The sequence below is a fragment of the Tympanuchus pallidicinctus genome, unplaced genomic scaffold (genome assembly GCF_026119805.1).
Source record: "Tympanuchus pallidicinctus isolate F22 unplaced genomic scaffold, pur_lepc_1.0 scaffold31, whole genome shotgun sequence".
NCBI lineage: Eukaryota > Metazoa > Chordata > Aves > Galliformes > Phasianidae > Tympanuchus > Tympanuchus pallidicinctus.
This window is the reverse complement of record NW_026294749.1, coordinates 858,257-883,496: the sequence shown is the minus strand read 5'-3', so window position 1 is coordinate 883,496 and position 25,240 is coordinate 858,257. Positions and strand designations below refer to the sequence as shown.

Genomic DNA, 25,240 nt, shown 5'->3' with positions numbered 1-25,240 from the left:
AGGGGGTCAGAACCATAGCCCCAGGACAGCATCCGGTGGCAAGTTGTCATGGTTCTATGGTTTTTTTTGTTTTTGGGTTTCAGTATTCCACATCAAGTTTGCACAAGTGAGGATGATCCATCAGTTAGTTTGGGAGATGCTGAAAGCAGCAGCCATCAGTACTCCACAATTCCCTCTGCAAGAAAAAAAAATGAGTTGGAAGGACAAAATGTACTCAGAATTGAAAGAATTGTAATAGGGCACAAGTGGAAGGTCTAGAGAGAGAGGTTTTTTCTTGTTTTGTTGCATCCAGAAGCAGCCAAGCAACAAGCCTCTTTCAGAGAAAGGCAATAGAAAATACTTTCATCATAATTTCTCTGAGTTCCCTTTGCAAACTATCTCTGTGTGTCATTCATTTTGAAATACATCAGTCTCTTTTTATACCAGGAACTCCAGGCCAATTGCCATAGCATGTTACATCTATTTTTGTTGAGGACCAATGGTCCTTCCACAATCAGTGGATTATAGCGGGGTACTTCTTTGATACCTTCTCTTCTGTTTAGCAGGACATGATACAAGGCAGATGTTGCTAATTCCAACACATTTTACCAAGAGAATTTTTCCCAATTTCTGTTCCATTTGGAGATAAAACTATTTCGCTAATGCAACCTGATAAGTAAAGTTAATTAACCTTTCTTTTCAGTCATGTGAAACCTTCTTAGAAGTCCCATATGATTTTTTTTCCTCTAAAAGATAGATGATGTGAATGAAAACTTAATTACACAATAAAATCCCTTCTTTTCATAAAACTATCTTTGTAGGTCTTTATTCATTCTAAAGAATTATTATACTAATATTTCAAGGCCGATAGGAAAGTACTAATTTATAATCTTCAAATACATCTTTCATGAGAGTTGTAAAGTCATGAAATGAGTAATTAAAGTTGTAGCATGACTAGCACAATTTATTTTCAAACTCTATTGCTCATATTCCAAAAGTAGTATATTTTCCTGACTTTTATGTGTAATTCTTTGAAAATCCCAAGGAAGGGAGGGAATACAGTTCTGTAGTGCATTCTTCTCCAAATTTCCCTTTTTCTTTTGTGTTTGTGCATGTCTTCTGAAGCTGTTGTCACTAACATAAGTAAGAGGAAACCTTTTTTGAAGGGTTTTCTATAGTGAATGGAGCCATTTATTAGTATTTTTAAAAGTCCAGACATGTTTGCTAAAACATGCAGCTTACTTATAAAGTGGACAAAACTATTCGGTAGCCCTTGTTTTTTTAAAAACACAAAAATCTGCAGTGTGGGTGTGGGTGAGGCATGTGATATATTGAAAAAAAATATCAGCATAAAGACTGTCATTTCATTTTTTCTCATTCATGTTCTTTTAAAAACCTGACTGATCCCTTTAAATAAATAGGAATAAATTTGTGAATATTAATTAAGCAGAAATTACCAAAACAGATAAGCAGCAGGATACACATAACTGGCCTACAGAAAATTAGCAGAGATAATTTCTGCTATCGCATCTCAGAAGCATTAGAAAATTAGGCAGTCAGTGATGTGAAGCACTAATGCTATGAGATTTATTCATTCCTAAAGTTCTACTCTATGGTGATTTTTCAGTGTTGTCCTGACTGTAAAGTTTCACCACCCTGTCTTGACTATTTCTGATTTAGTTTTCACTGTTCCCATTCCAGACCTATTGCTCATACTAAGGGTAGAGAAGTGAAAGAGAAGAATGAGTCTTTTTGCACAGAGTGCTTGCAGAGGAAAACAAAACAACAACAACAAAAAAAAAACAAAACCAAAACAATTTAGAGATTTGGTATGAAGTGAGGTGATCTAAGGAAAAACTAAGGCTTCCTGATTTTTGTCTGCTCAAACTTCCTGGTGGCTTTAACCAGCAGAAGCTCTGCCCAGTGATACATCTTAATGGGCCATACTAGCCCTGAGCACCCTGACCACTGTCTCTGCTTTTGCACAGCACTGACAGGTGTGGGACATCTGGCTAAAAAGCCCCTTTATCCACTCCTTAGGGATACTAATGTCTTTTGAAAATTGTTAGGGTAGCAATATTACCAGTGGAAAGAAAGAGGAATGTGGAGCTGAATCAGTACCTTTGTATATTGATGGAGACTAGAATTATCCCCAAACTGATTTTGAAATCTACAGCTACAAATTTGTTTTAATGCAGAGGATATTAGCCATTAATCATAATGACTTTGCATATCAGAGTGAGTCTCACCCTGTTCCCTTCAAGATAAGAAAGTAGCTCTATATCTCTGCCAAGATGTTTCACTCTCTCACAGCAATTTTGCAGCTCAGTCCGCAGATGAGAGCAACAGTGCATCCAAAATAATCCTGCTAGCCACCACGCAGTATCCAGAACACTTTTTTTAACCCACATTTATCCACTATTTTTACCCACACTTATACAAGCCAGAAAATTTTAGATAAAAATGAAAAATCAATTGAAAGACACAACAAGTGTTACGTTAGCATAAAAACCTTTCATCCAGCATCAGCATTTCCAGATGATTCAAAATAAAAACAGTGGATTTGCTGCCCTGGCGCAGGATGGGACATGCCAGTAGATAAGCAAAAGGCTGGAGCCATAGGGACAGAAAAATCCCCAGGCAAGACGAGAGGAAAGGCCCTGTAAGAGCAGGGATGAGACAAACTCACCCATCCTGCCTTCCAGAGTATCTCTCAGAAAGTGAGAAATGATGAGGCAGTGACTGCATTAGCAAGCACAAGGAGGAGTGGAGCCATCTGAAGGTTTTAACAAAACAGTCACTTCCTGTCAAACTTGGAGAGATATGCACCTGCCAGAAGTACCATCAGCAAGCCCAAAACAAACAGCTGCAGCACTCCAGTAAAGCAGGAAGCACAGGCATACATGAAGTATCAGAACAGAAACTGAAGATAAACTTCCAATCAGTTTCTTTTCTGGTCCCACTCTCAAAAAGCTTTGCTATTTTGGAAGTGCGGGGCTTAAACAAATGGTTCAATATAATGCTTTCAAGTAGAAGAGAGCTAAAAACAAAATAAAAACATGCTAGAATTTTTATTTTTTAAGGGTGCTCATGGTCATATTTTTCCCATTTGTCTCCATAAAGTATTTCCAGCTTTCGTCTTCAGAACCTCTCCACAACCATTTGCTGTTTCTCTCCAATGGTCTGTGTCACCAGGATTTCAAACTTATTCATGTTTATAAAAAACTGATTATGCAATAGCTTCTGGATGTACTTCTTGCCATCTAGCCAACAGGAAAAGCAACTTGATTAGTTTAGAGATCTCTTTTCACAGATGAAGAAACCAGCAGGAAAGGAAAACTAAGTTACCTTTATTTTACATTTAGGTCTGTAAATACTTAGCTCAAAGATTATTCTTAATCTTTCCATGGAAAATGTTACAGTTTACATAAACATTTTCTGCCTTCTGCACTGAGTGTATCCTTACTTCAGGTTATTGAAATAAGACTTGGTGACCAAAAAACACTCTGGGGCACAGACTTCTTTAGTAATTCATAACGGTGCCAGGAGTTTTCACAGCAAATGCCTTAAGATAATTCTGCTTCCAGAGAGGTACCAGTGCAAAACTTTCCTGTAGGATCTGACCAAAGCAAACAACTTTCTGCTCTATTTTGGACCAAAGAGTGCTCTGTTAAAGGATGTTTTTTTAACACCACACAAAGCAATCTTAAATGCATCCATGCCTATGCACTGTAACCATTAGGTTGAATGTTTCTAGCAGAGCTACCCCATTCTCAAAATACAGAGATACTCTACTACTTCACTATCACATTTTGTTATTTTCTTTAGTGCATCTTCCACTCTGGTCTGAAGAGTGAGCATGCATTGTGCTTTTACTTTTCCACCAGTAAATAAGTAATCATTCCTCCCTGTTTGGTCGTTAGCCAAATTCTATATAAATCCAAGCCACCAGTGAGAAACTGTGCAAATATTCTGGTTTACTTTTTTTGCCCATATATATTGGGTACATAAGCACTTTCACTGAAACACAGACTAAATTTTCAGTGACACAAGCTTTTGTTTATTTACTGGTAATGATGTTCAGATGATATCAAGATCTGCTTCCTGTTCCATGTGACATAATATGTCTGAACTCAAAAGCTGATGAGAAAAATAAAAATAATTCTTGTGTTATTTCACTCTCACTAATTGCATCTGGGAGGCTTTGATAAGTACAGAGCATCTAGTTTGATTCTTCTGTTCCTTTACTGCACAGGGAACATTCTCAATTAAATTCCACTCATTTGAAAGCTTATGAAGCTCAGGCTGGGCTGTGCAGTGCAGATAATTCAGACTCCAGCAGTTCCTTAGGGATCAATACAGCAGAGGACTAAAATGTAAAATCCCAAACTCCAAAGTCATATTATTTGGCTACATGCACAGCTCACGAGGAGACCTAGGCCATGTAAAACACAGGCCCAGTGTCCTGAAAGCAGAGCAAGGCAACACGTAGACTTCCATCTAGACAAAACAACAACTACACCCTATTTCTGCTCCTTCACATAACCCTCTGACAGAGTGTATGGGAACTGCTGAGGCATGGCCTGAACCTCTGATTGATCATCTGAGGCGAGCCATGAGTCAGCCAGAGGAGCACAGGTGAAGGCAATTCTCCTGTGCTGCCAGAAGGGGTGGAGCCTGGCTCCAGCCCTCCTAGACCTATTTAAGAGCTGGCTACCAGTGGGGAAGGATCTCTGCTGGAGATTACCTCTTCCGGTGTTTTGTAGGTGAGCCCAGCATAAGGGTAAGCTTTCCATTTATTCTCTTTTGTTATCATTGTCCGCTTTGCCTAACTCTCTTGATTATATTGTGATTGTAACATCTTGATATCCATTGATTATACACATTGATTATCATTTGTGCTTTGTAATGCAGCCAGAATTCCCTCTAGACAACTCATTTTCAGACCTTGCCTGCATTTCAGGTGACCAGTTCTGAATTCCAAAAACTATGATTATCACAACATACCTCACACACACTTCCACTGATACCTATCCATCTGGCTTGCTGGAGCTAAGACATCCAGGATGTCTGCTTTCAGGAAAATTGACTACAGCGGGAGCCTGAGACTAGGTAATGGGGTAAGATGGGGATTTCTAGATAATACCTGCAGAAATCTCTTAAAAAGGAGATCAGTTAACCTTCAGAGGCATGTTTCTCTCTTTGTTCTGCCTTAAGAGCAAATCTTAGAAGAGTAGTTAGTCTAGAGCTAAGACAGCTGAATCTCCACCAGTAGTTATTAATTTTGCACCCTGTGAAAGTGCCCTCTGGTTTACTTTTGCTCGTTAAAAGAAATATTATAGACAGTAGAGCAGATAACTAAGAATTCAGCAGACTGATAACTGATCTGAAAACTTGAAGGTATATAATTATTAAGATAGCAAAGGACAAATATTTATGAAAAGATTTGCCTTGATTTCAGTCCTTTCCCTAGGAATTTGATATTATTCATCTGTAGTCTTTTGTTCTCTAAAATGCTTCCCGATGTATTCAGCAGATGATTTGGAGTTCCCCCTTCAAACATCTCCAGACAGATCTCTGCTTAACACCATAGTTGCTGTGCAGCCAGTCCCATTGCTCCATGTTCTTACATCCCTATGAAATGCTAGGTGCCCTTAGAATACAAAGTAGCACCATTTCCTATGCAGGAAAGCTTCAGAGAGCATGCATGAAACTTAGAGCAGCTGTCTTCTCAGTTTGAGATTTAAGAAACAGCCATCAAAGCCACTTGAAAGATAACATACAAAGTCACAGAAAAGGAAAACTTTCATCTAAGAGGAGGATCAGGAAAATAATACATAAGATCAGCTCTGGAAAAAAGGCAAGTCAAAAAAGATATAAATCTAAGAAAGCTTCAAAGGCTGGATAAAGAAGATTGAAACAAATTTCTGCAACATGCTTAACGTCACCCAGGAGCACCTATAACACCACTATTCCATCTTGATTTGTCTTTTGTTCAATAACCAGTCCCTATGTCTGTGAATTCAGAATATAGAATAATTGCCAGACTTCTACAGTAAGTTAATGAATCTTTATCAGCCTGAAGTCCTCTTTCAAAGCAAATGTGTCTCCAACACCCCAGTTACACAGAGAAAGATTTTAGTATCCAGTCCTAAGTTCTAGCAACACCAGTGACCTTTCTTATTGATGCAGTAGAAGAACTGTTAATGTCACAGGAAGAACAAAAACATCCTTGGGACTGCATTTCACATATGTAGAGCTATATGTACTTTTAAAGTATAAACTGAAGTCTTTGAATTCTTATTTTCCTTCTAGTTTAATTTTTTTTACTTTCAAAATCTCAGAGTATTTAGTTTTCAATAAGTAAAACTTTATGCACAAGAGAAATCCATCTAAGACAGAAATTGCCAGTCTTTCCAAAGTGTTGTGTTACCGAAGGCTCATTCTGGCTTTTCGCATTTATCTGAAGTTTAGTACTATAGACATCTCTTTTAACAGGAGCAGCTCTGAGAACTCATTTTGCCCACTGAAGATGGGCTTTGCCTGTTCGTAGTTGCACAGCAAAATCCTAATAACAGTGTTTTAAATGACTGCTAACAGAATCATAGACTTGCTCAGATTGGAAAAGACCTTAAAGATCATCAAGTCCAACCACAACCTAACCATACTACCCTAACTCTAACAACCCTCCGCTAAATCACATCCCTGTCCACCACATCCAAACGGCTTTTAAACACATTCAGGGATGGTGACTCCTCCACCTCCCTGAGGAGCCTATTTCAGTGCTTAACAACCCTTTCCGAAAAAAAAAATTCTTTTTCAATATACAGATTCAAAGTAAGATTACCTCTAGTAAAGACAGCATATTCAAATCAAACTGGACCTTATGCCATTCATGAGAAATCCAGATATTTTTAGAATAAAAGGTTCTAAATTACATATCAAGATAACGTAACACAGGATTTTGTTAATATGTTCAAAATTCAATAACTTGTCTGTTTGAAATAATAATGCCATCTGAAAGGACTTCCCAATTGCATGAACAGGGTCTGCATTTGTGCTGCTTAACAATTTGTGATTAATCTTTCTAAAGATTCAGTCTTAAATTCTGAAACCCCATTTAATGGTTGGTTTTGTGTTTGTTTTTTTTTTTTTTCCCCTCTAATCTCATAAGAAAATCTGCTTTGAAAAATAGAAAATATGCTTATGGTTTTTTGGAAGCACAAGATCTTTCTTCAGTAAAGCTCAGAAAGACTTAAAGTAAAACATTAATCTACTTACAGAAGTTGGCAGAGTAAAACATTTATTTTTAAACTGTAAAACAAGAATTCTTAAACAAAATCAGCTAGTTTAAAGTGCGTCAATTTCTGCCCACATTTGGGCCCACCGACCTGCAAGTAGGCCTTCATGGGCAGCTTTGCTTGGGCAGTTAGCCAGAGTTTTGATGTGATGCTGTCTGCACCTTCCTGTATGGGGAGGATGTGGAAACAATAAAGCGGCTTTCATTCACAGTATGTAGTACTTCACTGCACTTTCAGATGATAAGTGTTTGGCATAGAGCTCTTGCTGGATGAGAAGCATTAAAACAAAAGAATATGCAAGGAAATACCTTCTCCTTTTCCCATGCTTGCTTTAATTTCCAGCAACTTTCAGTACCTCCTTAAGATGCAACGCTGTTTATGCTTTTCTTTTTCCAAAAGGGAAAAAGAATGGAAAAAATAAAGAGAGGAAAAAAAAAAAGAGCATAAAAAATGCTTCCTTCACATCTGACCTACATCAGATCCCCTTCCTATGGCACTCCCCTAGCCACGATGCATCCCTCTTGGCATCACACTGCACTTTCCATCTGAGCACTCTCGCTTCTTTCCCAGTAAGGAATACTACTGGGAAAATGGGAGGAAATATTAGAGGAACAATTTTAGAGTAAAGAACAACATACAGCCTACATTGCTGGGGAAGAATAAATTATGTGAAGAAAAAGAAAGGAAGATCAAGGCAGAGCTTTCTGATGAGTTTCTAGAATCAGAATTGTACGATTACAAAGAAACTTGTACAAATAATCCCTGGTCTTTGGGGCCATTAAGTGGTCACTCTGATATTGGGGAAAAAAGAAAAAAGTGGAACATAATCAGATCGTATTGCAAGTGGGATAAAAACTCTTGGTGCAAGGTTTATTTTCATTTCATAGCATGCCGCCTGCAATCCCAGCAACTCTGTACTTGAACAACAATGGCATTTAAATGTCAGAGGTGAAATCCAGAGTTTACTGCAGTCAGCTCAGGTTTGCTGTCCATTTCAGAGAGACTGGACCAGAGAGTTTCATGAGGAGGAATACACTGGCATTTCTACCACTGCTCCTCTATTAGTATTGCATACATTTTTCTCAAAAAAATAGTATAAGCAGAGAGCAGTGTTTCTTCTCATTAATTTCCACAACGCTTTGGAATGAAGAAAAAAAAAAAAAAAAGGCATTCTAACTCACATTAGATAACAAAGAAATCTTCATAGACTCTCCCTCCCAAGAACCACTCCCACCTCTGGAGCCACAGAGATTCCTGAAGGAAGGAAGAAGGGATGTGAGGAAGATATTCACCTAAGAGAGAAATAACTTTCATTTCTTGGAAAATTATTGCAATAGCATAATATGTACAAAAGAAATTCAGCTTCCACTCTTCCACCAACTGTAATAACAGCTGCTTTGCATTTATATAGAATCTTTCACCAAATGATCTAGGTATTATTTACTCCAGAAACTCTTTCAAGTAGTCCCTGTCTATCATACATTCGTAAAGCACTTAGCACAGCAGGATCCAATACAGTTGCAGGATTTAGGAGATAACGTAACATAAATATTTCCTCTTTAAATTATATCAAAATAAGTTGCTTCTTAGTTTTGTTTTCCAGCAAAGGATACAGGACAGAAGGAGTGCCAAGCTACTTGACAGAGTTCATCATGGTTCAGTGGGAGCATTTAAGGAATTTGCTGATTTGTTAGGAAAGTTTTTGAAAAGCTCAGTTTTCTGGGGCTTTATATTAAAGAAAATGTGCTCAGAAATAATAAAAGATGCTATTACCTCAAGATGGCTGAGAACAGGTTTAAATTATTGGAGTTCTGGAACAACTCGTACTTCATGCAATATATTAAAAATAATCTTTGCAGAACTACTCCAGTTATCAACACAGTTCTATAGAAATACTGTAGCAAAGTTCCAAATTTCATTGATTTTTTGGCCAAAAAAATCTAAGAAATAACACGCGTCTTTCGCCTTTGAGTTGAAATGCATTTTGTACTCTCACACTTTTTACTTTATTGCTATTTTTGTATCATGCACCTGGGAGCATATCAGGAGAGCTTAACACTGAAGTGCACATACAAAATCCCTACTCTGAAGTGCTATGGATCTAGTAACAAAACAAACATGGACACCAGAGACAGCCAAGTGAATTAATCTGTAGAAACATGGCAAATTACGTCCTAAAAAATGGGGTATATAATCAGTGAATATTAAGATGTTATAATTATGAAATAAACAAGAGAGTTAGGCAAAGCAGATTATGATAACAAAAAGAGTATAGATAGAAAGCTTATCCATATCCTGGGCTTACTTACAAAACTCCAGCAGAGCAGATCTCCAGAAGAGATCCTTCCCTACTGGTAGCCAGCTCTTAAATAGGTCTAGGAGGCAGCACAGGTGAATTGCATCCACCTGTGCTCCTCTGACTGACTCATTTCTCGCTTCAGGTGATCAATCAGAGGTTCAGGCCGTGACTCAGCAGTTCCCATACATGGGGATAGTCAAGTGGCATCCTTATCCTTCTCTTAAAATTCTTTTTGAGGGCAAATTTCAGTGAAGAATATTTTTAGCATGATTAGAAGCCAGGTTCAGGTATTAAGGGATTGTTAAAGTATCTGTAGATAAAAATTATGCTGATTTTCTCCTTATTTCTAATACTCATTTTCTGCATCTATCAAAGCTAGCGCCACTTAAGTATAAGTACTTTTTTTAACAGGAAACTCTAAGTATACTCCTTTAAATTGATTCTGAGCTTAGCTAGGATGAGAGATTAAAGTCTCCCTGTGCATCCTGCCTTAATTGTTTAAGATAATCATCTATCTTCCCTTTCAGAAGCTGCAATTCGGAAAGCTAAATTCTGGGCATTTATTCTTAGAATCCCCTTTGGAGTTAAAATTTCTCTGCATTCCAGTGATAGAGCAACAATAAATGGAAGCTCAGAAGCTCATATTAAATTATTTGGGTGGGTAATACCACAGCACTATGACCTCTGAAGCATTGTAACAACCTAGATGAACTACTGAAAGGCCCCTCAAGTGCTGATAAACCTACCCAATTTCAGAGACAAATACTATGTGTATTATACTTCATGAGATAGGAAGCTATGAGAATAGTTCATTGCCTAAACCACAGAACTGCAGTTCTGTTCTGTTGCTTAGAGATGTCTGCTCAGGTAGCTAAAAGCAGCACATTTTTGGGAGGAACTGCACAGTCTCTTCTAGAAGGATTGCTTTAAGGCTAGCCTACTCCTTTCGCTGCTGAGATATAAAAGAGGAAGCACCTTAGCATATATTCTGTCTTAACTGGTCTTAAAAATCAGCTTCTTTCCTATGAGATGCTGCTACTTCTCTTTATTTCTTATGAACTGTGATGTTAAAGTTGAAGGAGAAACTAGCATTCGTCATAAACTGCAAATCCACGAAAACCATTTATCTGTGATGTCTAACACTTAAAGAGTCATGTTTGAGAAGTTTTCCATTGCGAGTCAGGAAACACAGCAGAGACACACACACACTCTTTGCAGGGTTACCTACTGAGGAGGAGGACACCTTTCCTTTCCTAAAAGAAGTAGTGCTCAGAGAAGGGAGTGCAACCCGAATGTTGAACAAGTCTGGAGATTTCACCTAAGAAATTAAGCATATGAAGCAAAGGACACGCTGTCCTTTGAGACCTTTTGGAAGTCCAGCTGTTCAGTATTACCAAATTAAATTCTTCACTTAGCATAAAATACAAGAAATGCTTTCCTTACTCTGGCATTAGCACCTCTTAGTAATTGAAACCCTGAACATGCGTGGCAAAAAATTGAAACATGGAACTGCATGCTTAGCAGATGGGATTTGCTTTCTAGTTTTCTCTTAGTAGATGCTATGTCTGCTAAGTGGAAGGAATTTATGAGTAATAAACCTTTATATTCCCACAGTCAAAGAATAGCTTCTCTCCTGTTTGTCAGGCATTGAAGTAAATTCACTAGACAATTTTCAGTAGCCACATTCTTCACATTCAGCTGCCTTAGAGGTGCATCATATGTTACAGTTAAAATCTAACATAAAAATATATTGCATTTCTAAAATATTTCCTTCCTATGAGATTGAAGGAAAAAGAGAGAAAAAGCAAATAGTGCCATACATGCATTCTTCAGTCCCAGCATCTAATATGGGAAAAAAATCAGTATCTCTGTTTTGAAACATATACCAAGTATATACTTTAATTTTTTCCTGAAGCTGCACCTCATCTTTTTGAGGCTGACCTTTGTTTATAAAAAGAGGCTTTAAAACCTGAACGACAAGAAGATGTCTGATGTCTTCAAATGAGAGACTAAGAATGAAAAAGCAGATGCAAATGGGTCCTTTCCTGTTCTTGTTGTCATCATTAGAAAGTTAATGTTTACCATTGAGATTTCCCTGACATCAGTAAAGGCACTGCAACAGAAGAGAGGTATGCCAAAGACACATCATTAGATTGCAGATACAGGAAATCAGGAAGTTTCAGTGATGTTCTTTAGGGGAAGGAGGATAAGAAAGTATCATGAATGCAACATTCAGGTTAAGAATGCTAAATATCAGACTATGAGAAATACCGTCTCGAATTTCCTCTATTTTAAATACATTCTTAATTATTTTGTAGTTAATGATTATTTCTACAGGAAATCTCATTCCTTATTTGCAACACAGAAAGACAAGAAAGATGTGAATGAGCTTCATCTTTTCTTCCTGTGGCTTTCAGAAAAATTGAGGCCCTCGGAAGCCACACTTCACGATGTCTGGCAATGAACTCACTGGCAACGCTGCTGTGTGAGGGAGGGAAAGGCTATACCTCAGGAGACAAAGTCAAAACATTGCTTTTCTTTGTATAACCAGATGCATAGAGAAGTACTCATCTCCCTGAGCATTTCTCCTTGGGATTTCCTGAGCACAGACAATCCTTCTAAATGACAGCTAAAAACCAAGATGATTTTGGAATAAACTAAACTTTTCCACTGAGTTACTAAAGCAATATCCCTTGGGCATCTGAATAGCAATTTCAAGGTTTAAGAAAAGATGGATGGAAATGGCAGGTGAGGTGAGCATAGCGCTTAAGATCAAGCGCTATGATCGATTACACAACAGAATTAATAAGAAAACAATTAATTCAGTGATGGATGGCTATCCTGACAGTGTTTGAATATAAAAATTTGGAGTGGTAACTCTTCCCAGTGTATTGCTGTGGCTGCAAACTCAAATGCCCAAAGACAATACAGAAAAAAGAAAGTGTAACTAACTGCTGTAGTATTTCCAGCACATAAAACAGGACCAATATAGTTCTGAACCATTTACTGGGAAATGACAGCTAATTTGGGTCAGAAGTCAATGTCAGAGAAGTGATGTGGATACATCCTGGTCAGGAAGGAGGTAAGTCTGGAGATCAGGAGGTCTGGCAAAAGGACAAAAATCAGGCAGCCTAGGAGAGCTCTTGCCAGGAACAAAGATGCCCAGAGAGAAGAACAGAGGCACCCGTGAATCTGGATGTGGCTGGAGTGAAGGCAGCAATGGAAGAAACCCATGCTTTGGGCATCTCCTGACTTACGGTAGTATTGCTTATTCCAGAAGAAGCTAGTGGTGACAGACAGAACTACCTAAAAAAGAGAAGAGAAAGAGTTTGTTCTTTACCAATTCTTTCCTTGATATACATCTTTTTACGGACTTAAACTCTTAAATTGTTAGGGACTAGGTTAACTCATCAGTCATTGTATTCAAAAAGTATGAGAAAGCAGAACTCATGTTCAGCACAAGATTTGGAAGTTACTTGTATCCATTGATTTTATAGTAAAACAGAACAAATTGTTTGCTTTCAAACATATTATTGCTCTATGACCTATTTGTGCTTTTTTCAGTCTGAGAAATTGGCTGTTCTTCAGAAATCGATGTTTTTTTCATTAAAACTAAAATAATAATCCTACATTCTGCCTCAAAAAAGCCTCTTTCTGAAGAAATTTAATTAAAAAAGGCATGCTATTCACCTCATTGACTACTCTCACGGACAAATTAAGAAGTAACAGTTATTAGAAAGACAAAAAAATAAACTTGTAGTTCTATTAATGTAGAGGGTCTTGTTTTTCAGAATCTATATGCATTAAACACATATGATTTTAAGCATTATAACCATTTTTTAGTTTTGTGCAGTCAATCATGAATTTCAGAACTGGAATAGATGAGATCCAAGGAATCTTCAAAGCAGGGAATGTATTGGTGCACCATTTATAATCCCTGGATTTGACAATTAAGGCACTACATGTGACGAAGGTGCCTGAGATTTCATAAAGTGACTGCAGGATTAAAATTTTAAAGGAATGTAAATATTCATGCTCTTCAGATAAACAAAGGATTTTTGTGGCATCCAAAGCCAGAGAGGTGAAATTTCGCCTGGCTGGTATCCAATGCCTTCTGAAAACGTAGCTAAAATTTGTTAAAAAAAATATGTATAATATAGTGTATAAAATGCCATACTTCTGCATATTTTAGATACTTTACGACTGACCAAGCTCTGAGAGGAAAAACAGCTCTGTCAGTATCAGTATAAAGATGCAGTTGAAACCTGGCTCATAGTAAGACCTGTGAGGGCAACACACTCTAGTATATAACTTGAGTTAATTAATGTCAGTCTAGGTTGCTTAGATTTTACCTTTTATTTTTTTATCCATGTCCTGTTCTCCTGAACCAGATGAGGTTTAGCTTCTACTTTCACAGAACAGAATAGCCTGGGATACCTGCAGCTTTTCCACAAAGATAGTAAGAAAAATGGTGCATTCCTACAGGAATGATGGAAGATAAAGCTTCCGTAGGTAAAGCATCCTGCTTGAAGCCAGAACCAAAAATGCAGTCCAAACTCAGTTAAATTTCCTTTACCACCTGTCTGTTGGGTACTGTATTCTTGGCATCACCAGAAGCTCTTCCATGTTCAAGAGGAGTTGTTTGAAATGCAATGAGGCTGGATCATCTCTCAGTTCAGCTGACCCCTTACAGATTTGCTGTCTCAGCTCTCTGCCTTAGGCAATTGGCAGGAACAGGTGATAAATAGTCCCGAACTACTGTGAACAACATTTCACAGGCAAGGTACCTTTAATATAGCATGAGAAGAAATACCATCCTATTTGGCCTATAACCAATCCTTACTGGGAAACAGAATCTTTGTCTTCGAGGAGAAAATTAGATTGTCTATGTTACTTATGAGCATTATATTTCCATGAGTGAAGCATAAGGCAATAATCATAAGAAAGCAAAAACACCCACCTCATCTCTCCATTAAAAAAATTCAGGATAATAAGTAAAGATTATTTTTTATCAAACAAGCATATATTTAGGTCAACATCATGCAGAGCCAGGCTTTTTTTCCAATTTTACTGTGACAATGTGTATCTAGATAATGAGAAGATAAAGTATGCATTATGCACACTGTAAGATGACTGTAAGGGACTGGAGCACCTCTTCTACGAAGACAGGCTGAGGGAGCTGGGCTTGTTCAACCTGGAGAAAAGAAGGTTGCGGGGTGACCTCATTGCAGCCTTTCAGTACTTAAAAGGAGCCTACAAACAGGAGGGAAATCAGCTCTTTCAAAGGGCAGATAACAGCAGAACAAGGGGAAATTATTTTAAGTTGAGGGAGGGAAGATTTAGGTTGGATGTCAGGGGGAATTTCTTTACAGAGAGAGTGGTGAGGTGCTGGAACAGGCTGCCCAGAGAGGTTGTGGATGCCCCATCTCTAAAGCTGTTCAAAGCCAGATTGGATGGGGCCCTGGGCAGCCTGGTCTAGTTTTAAATGGGGAGGTTGGTAGCCCTGCATGTGGCAAGGGGGATAGAGATTCGTGATCCTTGAGATCTCTTCCAACTCTGGCCATTCCATGATTCTGTGATTCTGTGACATTCAGTGCTTTAATGCCCTACTCAGTCAGAACTTGGTCGGTTTATACATGGGTAATTATATCAATGGACAGATAACTTCACAATTCTTCCTTTCCAGAAAGCTTTTGGGTTCCCTCAAAACAGTCAAGATAAGGGTAGAAAGTGACTAACTCAGTAACAGGAATATAATTTTTCTTCTTTTTATTTTTTTCTAATTCGGACCTCTCATTTTGTTTCCTATTATAGGGGAAAAACAAGGTGTTTTTTTTTTTTGTAGTATAGTAGCCTTCACAATGTACTCAACACAAGAACATTAGAAAGCCTGCTCGTAACATTTTTTTGTTCTTTATGATGTCCTTGAGACTGAATGTTGAACTGTACATGACCTGTGCTAGCATGAGAAAAAATCTCAGAACAATTGCACAGAGATGCTATCTCAAGAGAAAATACTGCTATAGCAAGTATTTTCTTTGCAGATTGTTGCATAAATAAAGTGTTTTGTTTATTCTCTACGGCTTCCAAATTAATTCATCTTTTTCTTTGCTTACCTGCTTCCTTTTACAAGAAAAAAAGCTCTAATAAGCTCTAAGGTTTTTGTTTCAAAAGCAGTTAAGTATCTCATATTGCACACATGTATGAATTTCAGCTCTCTTTTTGCCACCTGCAAAACAAGGTAAATTACATTTTATTGACACTTGGCACAATATAGGCAAGATTTACGATGGGTCCCTGCTCATCAGAGCCTGAAGCCTGAGCCTGCTCTGCGGGTCCCACAGGCTGTGTCAACAGAGATGTGCCAGGGTCACATCTCAGTGGCAAAAGGCTGACTGCAATTTCCACAGAAAAGACTATCTGAAAATCAGTTAGCAAAAGCGGATCATTCAGAAGACTGAAATAATAGAAATAGGATGGGATTCTGCTGTACAGTGTTCAGAGTCATTAATTCAGGATAATAACAGTATCTGAAGCTCTACAGAGAAAGCTTTTCAGCAGGAAAGAGCCTGAGAGAGGAACGTTTCAGACCGATTCGCTCATCGCAGGAAAAAAAGAAATGTTTGAGCCACTCCAAAGCTGTGGTTGTGAAAGAAGCAAATAATTTAAGTGAGAAGCCTTCTGTGGAACTGAAACAAAACACCAATGTATGGAGCAATAGGATTTCACCTGAAATGTTGCTTACAACATTGTGCTCTGCTGCATTTAGTGTGAGGATGCCAGGCATCATCCCTGGGTGCTGTGGGGTTGTTGTGTGAGGAGAGGCCAGGGCTGCTCCACTGCAGGCCATGACTGGGACCAGTAGCCATGGGAGAGCGCATTGCTGAGCATCTGGGGAAGAAAGGACAAAACGCTGCCTGGCTACAAAGATAGAGGTTGAATCTCTGTCTTTGCCTTCACCACAAGCTTTCTTCTTTCTGTTCTTTTTACTTTCTCCCCTCTGTTTGCTGGGCTGGGGAGTGAGCAGCTGGATGGGAGATTTGGACAAGGCCAACCCAACCTGGAGAAGATGGAGTCGAGTTCTGTACAAATTCAAAAATACATCCAGCATGGAGGAAAGCCGCTGAAACAAATGAACAATGTTTGGAAGAGAACAAATATGTGAGAAGTACAATCAATGAAAGGTTTATATTACACATTTGAAAAGAATGACATATAATCCTCAGACTTGAAAATCTCTTCTAGAAATAGTGGGTAAAACTACAAATAACCAGCAAGAACAACAGAACTAATAAGCAAGAGAAGCACTTCATCTAAAGAGAAAGCCTTAGAATACTTAATATTTAGAATACCTAATACTTAGGTGTGATTTCAAGTATTGGAATATTAATTTAAAATCTGAGGTAATTTCTGGACAAACAATTAAGATTTGTCCCTAAAGATACATTTTCTGAGAGTTCCTTCTGATGAGATTGAGACTGCAGTAAGCAATACAATGCATTAACAATTAAATCAGCTCCAAAATCCTTATTCACCAGAATTTCAGCTTGAGAAAGAAAGACCCCTAGATAAACATGTTGAGGAATAGGATTAGCCTTAACAACAACTAAGTCATTACAGAATTACATGAATAACAAGCACAATACACATTTATTAAGAGTATGACTGCAGAGATTGCTGTTGCTGCACATTTAATACCCCACGAGCTCATAATTGCATTTCTCCTTACTTCCATCTGACAGCATGGTTCTATTGCAAAGGAGATGTCAGAGCACCATTCAAAATCCACTATACCGAGTCAACTGCAGCCTCTTCGGTGTGCTTTAGAGTTATGTGCTTTGCTGAAAAGCTACTTCAAAGCTAAAGAAATGTCCCACTTATAGAAAGTCATTTGCTTCAATACTCAAAGTTTTTATGTTATGTTATAGACATTTATTGGGAAAGGACAAAGAACACAACCATCAGTCTCCAGCTCAGCAATAGACTACATTCTTGGAGGCTAAGAAAATACATTAGCCCCTCCTCCAGAAGTGAAAACGTAAGTATTTGCAACTGTAAAGTGGAGACAAAACCTTTTCTTTGCCAAAGAGGAATGTCTCATGGTTACCCAACATAGCTAAACTGTGACATGCTAAGGGATTAGGATCCCAGATATTTAAAGAAAGAAAATTAATTTTCTTAGAACATTTTGAAATAGAAAGACAAAGCTCCAGAAAACTGAACGTGAAAAATCATCTTCCACTTTCATCACTCTCCAGCAAAGTAGATTAATGTATTTACTTTTTGCAACACTAATTTCTATGACTCCCTACTGGATAGCTGCCAGATCTATAGGCAAACAGAAACTGATGCAGCTACTTAAAAGGAAAAAACACTCTGAGAATAGAAAAATTATCTATATAGCAGGTTTGCCAGCAATTTCAATACATTACACTCTAGAGATAATACCACGAACTAAAAAAGTCTTTAATTAAATCAAAGTCCATTAAAAAGTAGGTATATTCATTCAGCTTTATGTAACAAAGACAGAAGAGATGTCAAGCAGTCTCAAAGATGATAAAACTCTGCAATAAACTAGTTTTTAAACATATAATTCTAAATGAAATTTAGAGATTAAAGGGGTCAAAATTCTCTTGATTATCTTAGTCCAAATAAATGAAGATGAGATGTAGAAGGTATTTGGACACTACAAGAATACCACTGGTGAAAACCCCCAACTGGCATGATAAAAATAAAGTTAATTCTCTTCTCTTTGCATTGCACAAAGAAATCATTATTTTTTTAAGAATCAACTGAGATTTCAGGAAATAATTTACAGAAGCATAGCCTCTTCAGCATTCAGATTTGTTTACATTAGGTATCAAGTCCTCATATAGCAAAAGCAGAAAAAGAGGGACTTTCAAGGTAATTTTTTTAGCACCTAAAGTAACATCTTTCTCTTGTTCCACTTTCTGCTGAACTGTGAATGCATCCATAGACTACAAAACAAATCTCTGGCACCAACTGTCATAATTTACAGCCCTAAAATAGCTAAAGAGCAGAAGGCAGAACAAAGATCAAGGGAGATTTTTCAAATAGGGAGCAGAAATTTCTCGCGCTGTTGCCAGAGCATTTCTGCATAGCTAGCATCACGTCTTCTGGGAGAAGGAAGTGCTTTTAATAAAGTCCAAGAGAATTCCAGAAGATTTCTGGATTGCCTATTAATTTTAATACATTCACATGTTCCCCCTCACTGAGCATTAATCTTCCTACTTTGGTATCTTTTATTCCCTACCAAGTAGAACCAGGTAGAGCTGTATTACTGAAAATTTATAGTTCCTCCCTCCCCCCCCCAAAAAAAAGTAGTCTTAATGTATGTAGATCACTTCAAATGTAATGCCTCCTATTTATTTCCATGGAAACTACAATAGTTACAAAGAGCACAGTAACACTATTTAATAGAGCAAATTCTCAGCTACAAAACACAATTTTTCAACATAGTCATCACCATTAGGCAATCTGGGCAGATGAATTGATTGAGGCACTCTTCATTTTGTGGTGTGACAGCTGTGCATGGCCACATGGAATGTGGCTTGTCTTTCATATCACTTTTATACTGCTATTTCCACTGCTGAAATGCACCACCCTCCTTCTCACTGTCACATTCACCATTTGGTCTCCATAAATGTTCAGTAAGCAACAATGAATATCAACGTGTGAAATTTTTTTCCTCACGGAGAAATTCAGTTTCACCTCTTTGATTCATATGCACTTCTGCACCAGACACCATTCAGTCAGATATCAACTAAATGCAATGGAATATTGGTTGGAAAGTTCAACCTCTGTTACCATAACATCAACATCTGCCTCTAATGTCTTGGGCTAACCTAATGAAACAGGAATTATAACTGCCATCTCACTAATATACCGTTTATCTTGGTGGAATAAAGCACTCAGGCTAAAAACGTGAATTATTCTTTACATTAAAGTTTAACTTTCTATATCAAAACTTTCCAGGTCTTTTGCAGTTACCACTCTATTTTTATACTTACCAAGAATAAATAAGTTTATTTTCCTATGCTCTTACATAGAAGATGCTGTTGTCAAGGTGTTAAAGGATGTCTTCCATGGGCTCTTGTGTACTTCCATCTGCACTTTAAACATTTTCAAGGTGCTAAAGTCAGAGACCTGCTTATTAAACATCTAAATTAGATGTCTGAAAAGGTGAATCGTCCTCAAGCAGCACTAACACACAGGGCTGCCAGATACAAAGCATAGATACAGACAATTCTCAGACTGCTGACCTTCTTGCCCAGACAAGATCACATGGTCCGCAGTAGTGCCTGAGGTGGTCACAACAAGTTGATTCCTGCTTTCATTTCTCTGTAAGGATCCAGGCAGTGGATCTCATCTAATAATGCTTCAGATCAGAAAGCAGCTGGTTCTAGAAAAGTTGTATTTTCTTCTGATGTTCACCAGAGAACATCAGAATAAGAATTGAATGTTAAGACTGATATCCCTTCTTCATTATCATCAGCTGAACCTCACTGCAAAGCTTTACACAGGTGCCAGCACTGTCAGTGTTAGTACTGCACCTGCTTCATGAGGGAACAGAGGGTGACAGCCTGTTTATTAAATTTATCCAGTGCTAACTGGTGCTCCAGGGAACATTCAATTTCAATTTCAAATTCAATTTTAATTTTAATTTTGTGAAAAAGTACTTTCAAACACACAGCAATCATCATATTGAAAACCAGAATAAAGCAAACTTTCAATTGTCTGGCTAGCAAGTATTTGAAAAAATCTTGTTGTAGGCAGTAGCTGTAACAAAGAACAGGATTGCTGGTTTTAGAGTACATGGAAAAGCATATAAAATAAATGAACACGACCCTTTGATTCCAGTAATTCTCATGACAAATTTGCCTCCTAATTCTAGTGAACCTCTAATCCACTAATAGAGAAGCATAAGCTCTATTTTAAGTTGTACACAGCATAATGAATAGCTATAATTACTTCAGCAGAATAAGGAACATTATCAACCAATATGCACTGTGACTCAGGCAAGTTTTTTATTTTGTCAGCAGTTGGAACATACAGCTGCTCATATTTGTTAGTATTTCACAATCAGCATTACATTTATTTACTCACTTACAAACTGCTATGAAGTGCTACTTCCTAGCCAAATAAATTACAAACTGTAGACATCACAAACACTACACAGAAATATGAATTACATATAAATGGGATACAAAGATGGGAAGGAAGGGAAAGAAGTGTTTGCTCTTAAACGTGTAACCCAAGTTCTGATGAAAAAAGATTCTAATGGCTTAAAAGGCTGTGCTGTATGCTGAATACACAGTAACATATCCACTTCAGTCTAATACTTGCCAGGCAAATCACAAAGCCCTCTCAAGCTACAGCAGCATATAATTTCTTTGAATGTTTTCCTGAGCTCCTGACTCCGAAATGCATAGATGAGAGGATCAATGATGGAATTGCACATGATGAGGATGAGGTAGAAGTTAAAGTGGGACATGAAGCACACACAGTAAGGGTTGTAGGGGCAGGAGATGTAGAAAATGAGGTGCAGAAAAAACGGGGCCCAGCACACAACAAAAACTCCAATCAGTATAGTGAGAGTGATGGCCCCTTTCATGTTGGCCCCTTGGCGAATGGGGCCAGTCCCTGGTAGAACTGCTATCTTCTTGATATGCATCCGAGCCATCATGAACATGTGAACATAAAGGGATGCCATGAGAATGAGCATGGTGAAGAACATGCTGATAAGGCAGATGATGACGACACTGCTGTCAGAGTAAATAATGAACAAAATGCCTGAGACAGTACAAGCAGCCCAGATGCATGTGATGATGACCCCTACGCGCTTGACCGTCATGATATTATGGTACTGGAGGGCATAAAAGATAGTAAAATACCTGTCCACTGCTATTGAGAGGAGGCTGCAAATTGATGCAAGCAGGGAACTGCAAATCACTGAGTCAATGACATTGTCAATGTTTATGGTAAAGCTCTGTGCATCTGTATCTGTGTTGTTTAGCAGCGTGATGACAATAGTTTCTGATCCATTAGATACACTCACTAGCATGTCAGCCACTGCCAAGCTACAGATGAAGAAGTACATGGGTGAATGGAGGTTCTTGTTCTTGGCTATTGCCACAATGACCAAGACGTTCTCCAGCAAGCTGATAATGCCCAGAGTCACAAACACTTCAGGGGATACAAAGAGTTGTTCGTAGCAGCCTCCCGAGGAGTGGCCCTTTGCACTGGGCTCGCTGGCACCCCTGTGCAGTCCGTTGCTGTGGTTCCAGAAATGGAGAGGCTGGAGTGTCCCACGATGCTGGGTGAAATTCATCTTATGGAGAAACCCTCTCAGCTTCCTGCTTTTAAAACCGTCCTTTTTGTATTCCTCTGAAATCCTCCTTTTGCTTTTCAGTTTGGGAAGAAAAGAAAAATGAGGCAGCACTGAGGCAGTAGTTCAGAGCACTTTGCTGTTGTAAAATAAGGTTTCAAACTCAGAGATGCTGGTTTGCTCTCTCACAGATGCAGATTCTGATCATCGTCACATTTCATCTTGGTGATCTGTATCACTGAGTCCCAACAGTATGGAAGTTTGCATCAGATTCTCCCCTAAATTCACTTCTTGCTTAGTTCACTATTATGCTGCAGGTCTTTTTTTTTTTTAACTCTTCCATTGAGAGAGGTAAATGTAGAATGTTTAGGTGACTGCTGCCGAGCAGAAACTAATTTCAAACTCCAAGCACCAGTCTCGCTGTCAGGCAGTGCATGCTGACTGCCTGCTTTATGGTGTGTGGAGGAGAAAAATACTGTGCACTCTCCGCCTCTGCCTTGCCTTCCAGCCAATGGGACTCGGCGCTGCAGAAAGTCAAGGGGCTGCTAATTCTGAGTCTCTCTGAAACATCACACAGTACTGCAGACTTGGATGCTGCACGAGCTTCCAGTAGCAACAGGCAAGCAGAGGGGCTACAAGAGATCTATTTTCCCTCTTTAGTTTTCAGAATAATATATTAGCAGTGATTTTGTATGAACAACGTTATAGCTGCATACTACCAGTCTTACAGAATTTCCTGAGATGAACAGATGGGTTTTTATTTTTCAAATGGTGATCTGCCTCTTCTGTGGCATATAGTTGCTCTGCTTTGTGTATCGGGCAAAATAGAAAAGGGATTAGGAAGCAAGAAAATATTTATCTCCTATTGCTCCTTTCTTTCTGACCTCCCACCCATTGTTAATTTTTCTATGCCTCAGTTGTCCACTTGCAAGACACACTGTTGTAAGGCTGCATTATACTGGCTAAGCTGGTTGTAATTTTCAAGGAATGGAGACCATCCAGTGACCAAAAATAGGGGAAGGAGTCCAAAGACTTAATTAGTTTAATAAATTTTCCTAAAGAAAATAATTTTATTCCAGATAATACTCTTCTTCATCATCCTATTTCCATGAGGGAAAAGATAATAGAGTTGAATTCTGAAGCCTTGCCACCATCAGGAATTAGGATGCTGCACAGGAAAAAAAAAAAAAAAAAAAAGAGGCAGTACTTAGAACAGATGTAGGAAAGCAACAGGGGATAATGTTGGAGCCTGTGGGAAATGTGGCTCAGACACAAATAATGACAACAAGTCATGAATAAATCTAGTAAAATCCAACCAAATGTCTGTCCCTGTGTTTACCTGACATGAGCTGAAAGTCAGCTTGAGTGCAGCCTGATGAGGAAAGCCCTTGAGAAGAAGCAGTAGAATATCAAATAAATACGAAGAAGTAGAGACAAAAGTAATTTCAGTGTTTGAAAAAGTGCAATTAAAGACTAAAAACCAAATATATGAAAAGAAGCCTAAATTATAGGTGGATTTTAAAGTTACAAAAGCTCTGTGAGAGTCAGTTGTTACACCTGAGTGTAATTTTTGCAGTGATGTGGTTTGAATGATTATTTCCAGTAGCCTAAGAGAAAGGCTATGGAAGCATTTGTATCTGGTGCAGAAGTCTGTTTTCCTCAAAATATTTTTCATCTTCTATGCATTAGCCATTTTCCAAATGAAAGCTGAAGAGACACAGGAACATAGCATGCTTGTGGAAGCACAGCTATCTGTACTCAACATCCCAGCATCAGGATGAAGCACAGTTTTACTTTCATATTTGAATTTGATTCAATGGTTATGAAGATCTGTATCAGAAGAAAAGCCTCAGCCAATTGTGAGCCTCCTCCCGGACAGATTACTTCACAGAGCTGAAACATAAACTCAAGACGAACAAAATAACTTGAGGCAGAGGAAACCTCATCTTTATAGTTTGGAAATATCGTTCACCAGCAACATCCTTGCAACTAGGACTCAAAAAGATGCATTATCTATCTACTGGTTCCTGGGCCAGAAGCTGTAACTCCTGCTACAGATGGGACTTGTGTACCTAACCCTTAAAGGCATAGCTACACTGGGAGAACAGAGACAACAATTTATAGATGTGAGAGCAGCATCTTCCCAGACAATGTATTTTTTTTTGCACCTGCAGCCAGAAGTGTGTCAACTGCAAGGCACATCAGGCAAGCAGTTGTTCAGCATCCACTGCTCCTTGCATTGCACACAGCACAGGGACTTCTACCTTTGGCTTACTTTGGTGGACCCAGAGCAGTAGAGACTGGCAAGAGAAGCTGCTTCCAGGAGTCACTGTTCTGTTTCCTTCATCTGGATTTTCCTTTTCTCTTCACATTGCCTATTTTCATCTCCAGCTATAGCCAGTGAGTAAAGGTAAAGATAAATCATTAGCTTTCTCTGGCTAGAAGGTAAAATGTGTCATATGAATACTTCTTTAGATGAGAAAAGATGTATGCACGTCTAAATATTTCTATGGTAGAAGATGGATATCTGCCTCTGGCTCCCACTTAACAAAACTGAAACCACACAATCCTAAAATAGCACAAAGGAACTTTGTCATGCCTGAAAGTATACTAATATGTAAGATTTTTTTAATGATGGATAACAGGAGTAATATACTAAAACTGTTTCTTAAATTTTTAAAAATAAAGTTGAGGTAATATTTCTTGAATGCATTGTAAGTGAAGAGATTTTCAGTACCATAAGAAAACTGCAGTGTCTGAAGAAAATTGATAAATTAATTATAGTGATATATCAACACAAGCTGCAGTGCTTAGAAGAAACTTCAGTGGAGATTTGATACTAGCCTCCCCTTTCAATATAATGAGGAATCATACGATAAAAGATACTATTTTAACTAGTATTACAAAATGTCAATTTTAATAATTCTTCCTACATAGTTTACCCTTGTCCTGTGTTTCATTTCCAGCTATCCTTCAACATCCACTCTTCAGATAGGGTTTCCATCATCTCCTCTTCACAACATTTTGAAATGTCAAGTGATTGTATAACAGTTGCTTAAGAAAGTCAGAAAAAAGCTTTCACTGGAGCCATCAAGTATATAAAATACCAATGAAGATACAGGAAGACAAGATGAGTCAGAATCAGGCTGCATTGGCCTGGAGAAGAAAAAGGTAGTTATTTAGCACAGTCACATTCATGCTTAAGGCCTGTGAATATTTGAATCCCATATCCATGTTGCTCAAGAACAGAGATGAGATTTACTATTTCAATGTCTGTCTGTAGAAACAGAGGAGAAATTGTAAGAAACTCAT

General features: G+C 38.2%; 1 protein-coding gene and 1 long non-coding RNA gene across 2 annotated transcripts in view; both read right to left on the bottom strand.

The window, feature by feature from the left end:
- LOC128087703 (uncharacterized) overlaps nt 1-25,240 on the bottom strand; it is a 126,179-nt gene that overhangs the window by 10,064 nt on the left and 90,875 nt on the right. The gene's annotated exons all lie outside the window — the stretch shown is intronic.
- MC4R (melanocortin 4 receptor) lies at nt 20,019-22,445 on the bottom strand. The gene has a single exon (XM_052697560.1). The coding sequence runs from the start codon at nt 21,929-21,931 to the stop codon at nt 20,936-20,938; it is 996 nt and encodes a 331-aa protein (XP_052553520.1). The 5' UTR covers nt 21,932-22,445; the 3' UTR covers nt 20,019-20,935.

What these genes read in the sequence shown, in the direction of transcription:
- MC4R (XM_052697560.1), bottom strand. Translation starts at nt 21,931, where the DNA reads ATGAATTTCACCCAGCATCGTGGGACACTCCAGCCTCTCCATTTCTGG.